Raw genomic sequence first — 12,130 nt, forward strand, 5'->3', positions numbered from 1 at the left:
AATTTTGTTTCTTTCTTCAGTTTGCAAGGAATCATCACAAGGACTGGAACTATTTGCTTTTCTTTTTTCTTCCGAGAGAGTCCAAGTGTCAGCACAATGCTAACTTTGTTGTTTTTTTTTACTCTTGATTATTTAAAAAGAAGCTGAAACATGTCGGCTTTCTTAAAATGACAGTTAAAAATTGTATGATAAAAAAAGAATAAAAAAACAATCACAACAACAAGCGTCAAACTGCCTTGGACTTACCTGCTTTGTTTAGGATTTTAATGACAACAAAAAGATTTCTCTTCTGTAAAAATTATCTTAATATGATCAAAGCAAAGGTTGCTTTCAGCATTGTTTTTTTTCCACACACCTGGGGGTCCTAGAGGCCCAGGAGCTCCTGGCGGGGGACCCCTACGATCTCTCTCCCATGTAGGAGAGATTGAACCGCTGTCTGAATGCGGACCTCCACCGCGCTCCATCTCTGCTTGGCCACTTGGGGGCTCCCCTGGACCACGAGATACTAGGCAGGAGCGGTGCAACAAGGCAAAGACGAACATGATGAAGGCATTCACGTGAAGGATGGGGATTATCAAAGGAAGGGGAAAAAAGCCATTTGGGCCAAAATGAGCATGTTGGAGGAAAGATAAAGAAGGCAAGAGCACTTTAAGTCAGCCAGAGAAACACATTCAGGTGTACAGTCATGAAAAAAAACTTTTTGTATGTTGTTGATTGGCTGGTTGTAGACAGCATGCAAAAATGTCTGGCCACAACATGTACAGAGCCGTTCAAACGTTTTCATACCCCTGTAACCTTTCCACATTTTGTCACAGTACAACTACTATAATGCATTTTATATGATTGCCCAATACATAAAGTAGTGCAGAATTATAGAAGTAAAATGAATTAAAGCTGCAAGTCTTTTGGGGTTTGTCTCTACCAGCTTTGCAGATTTAGAGACTAAAATTTTAACCCAAAATAACCCAAGCATCTGTAAACACCAGTTTTCAGCTGTTGCCACAGATTTTTACTTTGATTTAGGTCTGGACTTTGACTAGGCTATTCTAACACAAAGACATGCTTTGATCTAGAACTTTGCATTGAAGCCCTGTCTGGATGTTTGGAGTCGTTGTCCAGCTGGAAGGTTTCCAACAGATGTTCCTTCAAGGATTGCCCTGTATTTAGCTCCATCCATCTTCCCATCAGCTCTGAACAGCTTCCTTGTCTTTGCTGAAGTAAATCATTCCCATAGCATGATGCTGCCACTGCCATGTTATACTGCTACTGTGGAACCTCAGAGGCCTTCACAGAAGAGCGACTGAATTGCACACAATGGATTCTATTTGGTAATAAGGTGACTTCTGAAGGCAATTAGATGCACTGAATTTATTTTTTTTAGGGATATCAGAATAAAGTGGGTTGAATAACAACGCTTGCCTCCTTTTTCAGATTTTATTTGTAAAAAGGCTAAGCTCTTAGGACTACTTTGTGTGGGTTTAAAACATGAAATCCTAATAAAATGCATTGAAGTTTCTGGTTGTAACATAACAAAATGTGGAAAAGATCGCGGTTTATGGATATCTTTGCAAGGTTCTGTATATTTAATCATGCAACAGTCAACTGGTCATCACCAACATGCAAACCTTATTGCAAACAGCATATGGCTGATGGAGAACTTGCAATATATAAATAAATCAAATAAAATCTGAATTTTTCCATTTTTACCTCTGGGAGACAGTCTACCAGGCCCATCCATTAATGTTGGAGGAGAGAGGAAAGGTCTTGTTTCAGAAGAGGGTCGACCCAGAGGAGAAGGCGCATAAGGTGACCTTTCAGCTGCAATGAAGGACATTTTCTATTTAGATATTAAATTACAATTTAAAATGGTAAGGTTTACAACAGATTTCTTATCTTCATAAACGTAACCCACATTAAGAAATATTTGTGCTCCTGAATGTGAAAAAATGCCAACTCTATGTAGGTTTACCTCGGAAAGGCAGCGGTCGAGCCAGGTTGTTCAAGGCGTATGGATCTTTATCAAGGGAGTCCAGTTTAAACTGAGTATCTGTGAGTCTGAACACAGAGCACCAGTAAGAACATAGGGGAAATCATGCAAAATATGTTTAACAACATGAATGGTTTCTATGGATTGTTCTTGTCTAAATTCCAAAACTTTAAAGACTTTTAATATTGTCAGACATGTTTGTCTTGTTTCTTAAGAAAACGAAAATTAAATCAAATATTTTCCAGACTTTTCAGGACTGCCTGTGATTTCTGTATAAATATTAGAGTTAACTAAAAATTAACATCAGATCTTTCTACAGTGACCAGCCTTTAAATATGGTCTATTGATGGATGGACAGAGCAACTTCTTTGGAGAAATTCAGACATTTATTACAAAGACAGTGGGACGGAAATTAAAATCTGGAATAACCAATTTATTTGCATATCGTATTTTAACTTTTTATACTTATCAAGGCATGGAAAATACGAAACAATAAAACTTCAGACTGCATATGAATCCTGTCACAGCCTTCTTCGTCCCAAAACAAGAATAATCCAAGCAAAGTCCGAGGGTGGCAACAGGTGGTTTGTTTCTGAATGGACTTCCGACAAGTTTCTTTGAAAAAATAAATGCTGTTTATTTCTTGCAGAAATATAAACCAAATATTAATTGACTACCTCCTCAAACTCAGATGTAAACGAAAGCTAAATTCGTTTTTCCAACACATACCAAAAAGTGGACGAAAAAACAAAAAACAAATCACTTTTTGGACCTCCTGTCCTCACCTGACATTTGACAAACAAAAAAAAAAACCTCCTCCCCTCCCCTAATCATCTCCAAATACATGGGAGGGTCCAAAGGTTACCGAACTAATCAGAACTTTTCTAAATATAAAAACTCATTTACAGATTTAGATACCAAACTAGGTTAAGTATATTCTTACAAAAACAATATTTGATAGAACTTAAGACTTACAAGAATTTAACAATAATGGCCACGACAAATCCTGTATGTTGATACAATGCTAATGAACAATATTATAATAAAATAATTAAAAGACTGAAGGTCTGGAAACCTGAACCATACAGTATAATTAAATAATCTGGAATTTGTTTTACAGAGACCCTTCTGAAACAAAACTATTAACAATTCTGAAACAACTGAAATGTGTTTATTTTCACCAATAAAACAATAACTCAGGAAGAGTAATAGGCATCAAGCAGTTAACATTTTTGTAAAGGAAACATTGATGGAGCAAAAGTCTTAACTGTTTCTGCTCAGACATTAGATGTTTTGAGAATTCAAATAAAAATCTAATCAACAATAGAGTCTTTTTGCAAATATGAAAGCATTTAAGACCCAAAATGTGAAAGAACAGAAGGTAAAGAGTCACGCTAATAAAAAACTAATAAAAGGTTTTGTTAGGAAGGGAGTATGTTGACTCGAACATCTAAAGAAATGTCACCTGATGAGTGTGAACAGATAATGGGATAATCATCTCTGTGTAAACCTCAGATGGTGTGTTATGACCTGACGTTATTTCATTTATTCACTTCTTAGTTCAGCAATATTATGTGTCTAATATAATCAAATGGATGCTTCTTCTCTGATATCTTGACCATATTCCAGGGTAACATTGAGGCCTTTAGTTTGTTGCAATGCTTACTTTTGTCTGATGAGGGCGTTCTCTCGTCTGATGTCTCCCAGTTCTCTCTCTGCTGACCGGAACGCCAACTGGAAATATTTAATAGTTAAAGACAAATTCAAAAACACTTAAACAAATGGTTAAACTACAGCCCCAGAAACATTTACTGGGATGCATTAAAACACAGCTGATCTCAGGATCCTCTCTGAGCTCATCTGTGGTAGAATTTTACTAACCCAGTTATTATGAGCTTTCTTCTCATGGGCTGAAATCTGAGTCTGATACGACTGTTTTGTTTTCTCCAGCTCTTCCTCCATCTCTTCTGCCCGTTTTCTGAAAACAAAGCACAAGCACAATTGTGAAAAGAAGAAAAAAAAATCAAAGTTCAGTGAGAAGTTGTGTCAGATATTTCTACAGTGATCATGGAACCTAGAAAAATCATTGGATGGACGGATGGATGGATGATAATTGGGCCAACAGACAGACGACAAATAGATGTAAAAAAGGATAGATTGACAAATGAAATGACAGATGGATGGATGAAAGGCAGAGAGCTGGGTGGATGACAAAGTAACCCATGTGCATCTTTTATATTAAATCAGTCTAAATTTCCATACTTATTCAACCTAAAACAAAACACTAAAATGAAAATCCAATTGTTACCTGTAGTTATTCAGTTCTTCCATCGCCATCTCAATGTTTTTATCAGCTTTACTCAGCTTCTCCTCCTTCTGGTGACGCTCCTTCTCCTCCACAGTCAGCATTCTACACAAACAGATTAATTATTACAGATTCCCCACTTCTTTTATTAAAAAAACTGAACACTAATGTATGAACCTGTGCAGCTTGAGTTCGTTCTCCTGGTACATTTCTGTCATGATTTGCAGTTTCTGCTGTATCCGCTCGACCTGTACACATGAATCAGGACTATCACAACAAAGAAAAACAAACATGACTCAACCGTAATAACCATCAGAGTAATAGTTTGAGGTTACCAACCTGATCCGTGTAATTCTCACTGTCAGACTCTAGGGATAACTTCTCTTTCTCCATCTCCTCAATGCTCACTTTAATGGGAAAATAAAAGCAGAAAATGTGATCATTTTATTTTTTCTCTGGCTGTGAAGCGTTTTAAACGTCCAGTGTTGGTTTATCTTTAACCACTATCATGTCAGCATTTAAGAACAGTTGACTTACCTTGCAGGTCTTCTTTTGCTTTGATTTCATCATTCAGCTTTGCAAACACTCTGTCCTTATCTTCATCCACTGATTTGAGGTCAGCATTCAGCTGTACGTAGACACAGGACAAATATTACTAAATAATTACTCCATGTGTCATGGTTGTATGTGTGAACTGAATAAACAAAATTTATATTCTGAAAAATGGACAGCCTTTATTAAAATAAGGAATAAAAAAAAACGTCATCAAGCATATTGGTGAAAATTATTAAATATATGAATGTTGTAGAGTCAAACTCTATGTTAAATATTCTAGACTTGTGCCTTTTTACCTTAGCAGCGAAAATGAGGTTTTGGACTTTCTGCAGATGTGTGTCCTCTTCTTTTCCCGATGACCCATTGGTAGTCTCCTTTTCTCCTCCCTCCTCATCCTCTAGGTCTGAATCCCAGCATTTCATTCGGAGCAGCCGGTCCGTCAAAGACTGAGAAGAGTTACAAACAATTTCATCTAGCACCGAGTACCTGATGTTACTTCAACTTTTCAGTTAGCACTCTTCCTTCGTTGTTGTTCTCCTGATATGATCAGTGTTTATGAGAAGCAATCATACCGTTATACGTTCATCTTTGATGGCCACATCCTGCATCATTGCGCTGTGGGCGACCTCGCATCTCCGCATCTCTGCCTCCAGCTCACTCACTCTTTCTGCCCATCCCTCCACCTCCTGCTTCAGCTGCACATAAAAACACAATGGCAGAGAGATAAAATACAGATGTAAAAATATATGAAGTAAAACAGTAGGAACCAAAGATATGAAGACAAATCCTTGCATGAAGACCTATCTCCTCATTAGTGTACAGAATCTGACCTGACAGTTGCTCTCCTGTAGAACAGTGTTCTCCTCTTCTGCCATTTCCAGGTTCCTCTGTAGTCTATCGCTGCTCATGCTGTATATCTTCAGAGTTGTTTGTGCCTAAACAAACAAAAAAATAAATAAATCAACCCAGAAAAGGGTAGATTTAACTGAAAAACAGAAGGTAGGATGTAATGGAGTTCATCACCTGCTCTTCCTTTGAATGGAGCTCTTTGGTTTCTTCTTCACATGCCTTCATGCTTTCCTCCAGCAGAGTTATCTGTAATAAAAGTAAAAAGATAACATGTAATAATCATTGTGGCTTATCGATTAGCATAAACACACTATGATCGCAGAATGTCTTTAACCGTCCTGTATGAGGGACTACCTTCCTTTCTTGCTCCTTTCTACGTTCTTGCTGCTGGGCCAGCTGATCCTTCAGATGTTCAAGATCTGTTCCCAGCTGCTTTTTAGTCTGCTCCAACTGACTGGCTTGAACCTTCCATGAACACAACAACAAACTGTATTTAGAAGACTTTGCAGAGAAAAGAAAGAGAATAGCAGTTTTGAAAAAAAAAAAAAAAAAAAATCAGAATAACTGGGGTCACGCCGTGTCAGTTTGTTTGGCTTTTTGAGCAGAGTTGAGAAAAGTTGAATTCAATCATTCTGATTACTGAATGCTTCCTATTTAGCAGGGGACTATGGACTTAACCCAAAGAGAGACAGCTAAACCATGAAAGACAAGACATGAGAGCAAAGAAGCTTCATTTCTAAAGGAATGCTGAAATCTTTTTTTAGCTGGTATGTTGTGCTCTTACACAGATCAGACTTCTTGAACAGAATCAGAATTCTGCCATTTTATCCGATTTCCAGTTGCACAATGGAATATTTTCCCGAACCAAGTAATCCAAGATCATGTAGATTTGATAAATTTGGTCAATCCATGCAGCTAAAATGTCAATCTATGAATTTAACAATAACCTTTGTGGTGAAGAACCAAGAATAGAATAATTCCCTGCAATATGCAATGAGCTACAGTACAGCTCCTTGTCCTTTAAAAGCAACAAAAACTTACAAGAAAACTTCACACAAACAAGAAATAAAACAGAGCTAAAGTTGTCAGCTTCACACAGACATCTGCACGTCACTTTAAATCTTTGTTCCCTCTGCCTTACCTCCAAATGTTCTGATTTTTGAGTCTGAGCCAGAACGCCACTGTCCCTGAGTAAGTTCTCCAGGTCATCATACTGCAAATGACACGATATGAAGAAGTGACACAGACAGTCCACAGATATTATTTAAAACCAACATAAAAAAGACTCTGGCTCTTATTATGGTACTTTTCATCCCCAGCCTGCAGTTAATTTAACACTCAGTAAGCATGAGCACCAACCTCTTGTTGACACTGACTGAGAGTCTCGAGGACTTTACACTTTTCATCCAGCAGCTGTGCAACTTGTTCAGCCATCCTGTGTTCATTTCCTGGAGAAAATAAAAACAATGTTTGAAAATAAAAAAGGATTTCAAACCTGTTTTTGGTATTTTGAAAGAGTTCAGAGCAGGGCCTGCATGGTAAAACAGGATTAGTGGTGGTACCTTCAGGTTCACTTTGGCCTTTTTTAATATCACAAAGCTGGCTTGTCACCATGGTAACTTATTTAGGAAAGCTAAGCTGCTCTAGTAAAGGTGAATTACCAACCTCTGAAAAATATATCCTTGTCACCCTGCAGGATTTACTGCAGTAACATACCTGAAATTATTTTCACAGTAGTTCACAATATGATTTAAGGCAAACACAGCAAGTAACATCATTTACAAAGTTTGAAACCATATGTACACTATTTAAAAAAACATTTCGGCATTAATAATTTGGCTGCTTAATTAACTTTCACATTCCGTTACTGTTTTGGCCTAGCTTTCTCCCACCTCTTCAGTAAGACTGGTCCAACTCTACCCGTTTTACATAACGTCAGAGTCGGTGACTCAAGGTTGAGAGACGAAGTTAATAACCAGCTTCATAGCACCATTTGGGAAAGGTCTTTAATGCTAGGTTTAGGTGAATATGATCTTTCAAAGAAAAAGCGGGTCGGTTCAACACCATCCGTAACAAGGCCCAGTAGACAACAGCACTGATAGATTATTTAGAAAGCTACAAGGTTTTTGTAGTGACAACTTACTTTGATATAGCCTGCTCTTAATCTGTGAAGAAATAAGAAAAAAAAGACAACAATTTGACTTTTATGCAAAATCATATAGTGTAAACACATCATTATGAAATAGATGTACACTTTAAGTAACAAAGATAAAAAGATTGTGACCTCATATGCTGACCAAATTCTGAGTTATAATTATTGTCCAATGAATGCTTTGGTCATTTATTTTCCTTTGGGGCTATGAAAACAATAACATACACATTGTCAAAGCTAACTGAACACTTTAAAGTATTTTACTCCTCCATCAGACATAACTTGGGATACAAATATGTTGATATTAATATTTCTTGTTTTGATGCAAAGCTGCTGCAAGTCAACCAAAATGCCTCAGATAATTATTAGCAGCTACGATTAGTTGACATTTTCCTGTTTGCTGATAGATTGAGGGAGGTCTACAACAAGTATTTAAAGCTGGTCACTTACAGATCTATAACATCTACAGGTGAACAACAGGAATGTGACCAGCCCCATCAGGCCAGTGAAGATTATTGGTTCCCATGGTATACCGTACAGGTCTGGCCCTGGCCTCATATCATCAGGCAGTAATGATACAGCCTAAAAGAAGAGGAGGGGGAAACAATGTTGATTTTAACTAGTTTTTAACAAGAAATTACCCAAAGGTTATTTGCGTTGACATAAAAGAATGGCTTTCAACCTTCCTTCTGTTTCATACTTTTCCATTTAGATGATTATATAGTGTATACCCACGATTTCAATCGAATAACGGATATTAAATCTAGCAACATCTTTAAGAGCAGGCCTTTGGAAATTTGGTGACCTAAAGCTTACAGGTAAATAACACAATGTCAAGGTGGAAAGATAGCAAGGTCAACAACGACCTTACAGAAGCAACTGTTCCTGCCCATCAAAATAGGAAGGGATAAAAGACCATTTACTTTGAGAAAGATTATTCACAAGAGATAAAAAAAAAAAAAAGACATCTGTCAATCATTCTGGGAGCTAACGTCCCAGCAAAATTATACTATAATCAGACCATGCAATGTGCAGAGATATTACAAAAGACCCAAAAGCTTGATCCCACACTCATCATAGCACTTTAAGTGTTAAGGTTCATTACAGTGCAGTTAGAAAAAGAATGACCAAGTAAGGCTAACTTGGAATAATTACAAGAAGAATACTCAAACTCCATAAAAAAGAAATATAGCACCATCACAGGTTTGCAAAGTTGCATCTGAATAAAGTCTTCTTCAACAATGCCCTTTGGACAGATGAGACAAAAACAGAAGAGTGGTCTAGCCACAAACCAAACCACATTTAAGCAAAAACATCTCACACCGTCAGCCACGGTGGTGGAGGAGTGATGATTTGGGCTTGTAATGTAGTCTCGGGATCAGTGCAGCTTGCAGCCACTGAATCAGTCATGGACTGTTTGGTATGCAAAAAATTGTAGAGTCAAATGTGAGGTCACCTATTCTGCAGTTAAAGCATGACCCAATCTGGGTCATCAACAGGACAATAATCCTAAACACAACAGCAAATCTACAAGAAAATGAATAAAAGGTAAAAGACTCAAGTTCAGACCACCACCTGATTGAAGTGCTTTGGTGGGACCTCATGAGAGCTGTGCAGAAATGAATGATAAATGAAGAAGATAAATATGATAAAGAAGAGACTGATAAAATTGGGAAGAAAATTAATAGTTATTGTTGCGAAAGGTGGTTCTACAAGATGCTTGATCATCACACACAATTGTCCATTTTGGCTTAATCTTTTTTTAAAGAAACTATCAGTGCTAAACATGTTGAAGAGGCGATCACCTTCTCCTTTCAAATTCAAAATTAAAACAATGAAATCTTCCTTTCCATCATAGCTGCTGTTTTAATTCCTGTTAAAAAAAAAAAAAAAAAACAGGAACTCTACGTTATTATGACTACAACTTTCTTGGATTACCAAACAGCTGTTTTGGGGAGATTATTACAGTTCCGGTTTGCCATCATCAAAATTATGCACAACAGAGAAAATGACCTAACGTTTATCATTTCTTAAAATTAAAACACCCCCAAAGGCGATAGAAACTTAACACAAGATAAATGCTAACTGACTGTACTAGCTAGCTATGCTAATAACTATACAATGGCTTTAAAATGAAACCAAGCAATGACAGTGTTGGTCACACACGTGAGAGTAAAAATAATACAACGCGTAAAAACACCTAAGCCAGTCCGTTACATTACTTATGCTCTGGTGGCTTAATGAGAAATGCTAACCAAAACCTGCCACAAATTAACGTACATCTTTCACTTTCTCCACGGCGATGTTGTAGTAAGTCTCTGCTGCCGCCTGGAAGTCAGCCGCTTTGTTGGCCAACTGCTCATTTCCCGGATGTTCGGTCATGTCCAAATTATTTCATTATTCTTAATATTTAATAGGAATTTAATTAATACTGATAAAAGAAATATAGGCTTCACATAGCCGGGTTAACGGCTATCTCACATCCTATTTACAAAGCCGACCCTGAGAAATGTACCACATCTTCCAGCCGCGGGGGAGGGAGAGTGAATGTTAAATTTTCTCCACCTACTAAAATTAATATCCTGAGTACAAAAATAAAATAAAAATATTTCTGATAACGTAACTGAGAGACTTATGTGAATTAAATCACATTTACCATTTTTAGACAATGTATGTTTACAAGGAGCTTACAACCACCCCCCTGCTGCTGTAAATGGTTTATTCCAAACGTCACCAATTGTAAGATGCCACACAGGCACATCGGAGTGCTTTGAAAGCGACACCGCAGGAAACAGGTGTCACCAATAGACTGTTAATATCATTATATTATATACTTTTACGTATTTTATGCAGTTTATGCTGTCATCACAAGACAAACTGGCTTTTCTAAGAATTATTCATCAATGGGACATATACATATATAAAACATTAAGCAAAATACATATTGTGGCAAGCTTTGAGTGACAGCTGATGGGTAATGAAAACCCTGTCTAAAATCAGCCTGACGGCTAGGGTTCCAAATTTCATACTCACCGACCTGGCCTCACTTTTATTCATCTGAGATTCATCAAGAATCTCCTGCCCTGTGACACCATGTATACCCGAAAGCCAGTTGGCTACTGGTGTAACAGACCCAAACACCAGGAGCAATGTCAGAGTTAAGCCAGTTTGACAACTGAGACTAAGGCCATGTTGAATGCCAAAGGGAAAGTGAGTTTAACATGTCACAGGTGCAGAGTCTTAAAGAACCAGTCAATGCAAAATCTACTCATGGTCTGTGGTAGCTGGAAGGTGCTTTGTTTAGATCAACATGTACTTCATTTTCAAAAACTACTCAAACTAATAAAACATTACTTTAATCTCAGTAATTATCACTTTACCCTGCATTTATGATTATTACTTGATAGTTCTGTAAACTCCAAAAGTTGCTCCTTCCTGTTTAATGTTGACATTTAAAAAGTACAGTCTTCTTAAATTGGTTTGAAACTTTATTTAAAATGTACTCTTGGTAAGGATGGGCAGTGCAGTACTACCTACAGTATACTACAGTAAAATAATTATAATGATAATCTGTAAACCTGCAATAATAAAAAATAGGCCCTAATTAAAAATGTTTGCAAATCCTCAAAAATTATAATACGGTTGGAATTGTCACTATCTTTTGAATACATGAGAGCAATAAATAGTGTGCTTATGCTTCAAAATATTGGAAAATTTTGTATTTTACTGAGAAGCAAAGTTGCACTACTTTAGGTTATTTGTTCAATTAAGAAGCCAATCGTGATCGGCAAGTTTTATTTGTGTTTTTAAGGCTTTGGACTGTGTGCAGTAAAAGATTTATAGGCAAAAATACTGTGTTGAATTTAGTAAAAGTCTTTATAGTCAATGCAATTATTGACACAAATTTCTAATATCTAATTTTAAGTCTGTAACGTTCATTACTGAATGCTAACAGATTTTATTTATGTAGCACTTACAGTTCATTGCATTTGCATTCAGAAGTCCGAATTTCTGAGTTCCATATTAGAAAAACAAACTGAAACCCCATGAAGCCAAAGTTTTGTATTTTGGTATCATCCTCCATCATCTTGGTATGATGCATCTATAACTTCTTTAGCAAAAGGGAAAAAAGACTCATTGCAGAATGAATGTATAAACTATGGCCCCTTACAAAATTATTCATATCCCTTAAGTTGTTTTTTACAGTTTGTCATGTTATAACCATAAACCTCAAACTCCAATGTGTTTTACTGGAATTCCATGTAATAATCTTTTAAATACA

At 36.8% G+C, this 12,130-nt stretch overlaps 1 protein-coding gene across 2 annotated transcripts in view; it reads right to left on the reverse strand.

The window, feature by feature from the left end:
* Positions 1 to 12,130, reverse strand: part of ctage5 (CTAGE family, member 5) — a 29,793-nt gene that overhangs the window by 4,774 nt on the left and 12,889 nt on the right. Inside the window, exons 7-24 of one of the 2 annotated variants that reach the window (XM_047393089.1) lie at positions 8,299 to 8,430; positions 7,840 to 7,861; positions 7,056 to 7,144; positions 6,838 to 6,909; positions 6,051 to 6,161; positions 5,871 to 5,942; positions 5,678 to 5,782; positions 5,420 to 5,542; positions 5,144 to 5,293; positions 4,830 to 4,920; positions 4,632 to 4,699; positions 4,470 to 4,540; positions 4,296 to 4,397; positions 3,869 to 3,965; positions 3,654 to 3,721; positions 1,970 to 2,055; positions 1,708 to 1,818; positions 356 to 505 (exon numbers count right to left, since the gene is read on the reverse strand). In XM_047393089.1, coding sequence (XP_047249045.1) covers positions 356 to 505; positions 1,708 to 1,818; positions 1,970 to 2,055; positions 3,654 to 3,721; positions 3,869 to 3,965; positions 4,296 to 4,397; positions 4,470 to 4,540; positions 4,632 to 4,699; positions 4,830 to 4,920; positions 5,144 to 5,293; positions 5,420 to 5,542; positions 5,678 to 5,782; positions 5,871 to 5,942; positions 6,051 to 6,161; positions 6,838 to 6,909; positions 7,056 to 7,144; positions 7,840 to 7,861; positions 8,299 to 8,430 — 1,720 coding nt within the window. The remainder of the gene's footprint in view (positions 1 to 355; positions 506 to 1,707; positions 1,819 to 1,969; positions 2,056 to 3,653; positions 3,722 to 3,868; positions 3,966 to 4,295; positions 4,398 to 4,469; positions 4,541 to 4,631; positions 4,700 to 4,829; positions 4,921 to 5,143; positions 5,294 to 5,419; positions 5,543 to 5,677; positions 5,783 to 5,870; positions 5,943 to 6,050; positions 6,162 to 6,837; positions 6,910 to 7,055; positions 7,145 to 7,839; positions 7,862 to 8,298; positions 8,431 to 12,130) is intronic. The other variant, XM_047393090.1, reaches the window with a different exon arrangement.

This window comes from Girardinichthys multiradiatus, chromosome 19 (genome assembly GCF_021462225.1).
Source record: "Girardinichthys multiradiatus isolate DD_20200921_A chromosome 19, DD_fGirMul_XY1, whole genome shotgun sequence".
Taxonomy (NCBI): domain Eukaryota; kingdom Metazoa; phylum Chordata; class Actinopteri; order Cyprinodontiformes; family Goodeidae; genus Girardinichthys; species Girardinichthys multiradiatus.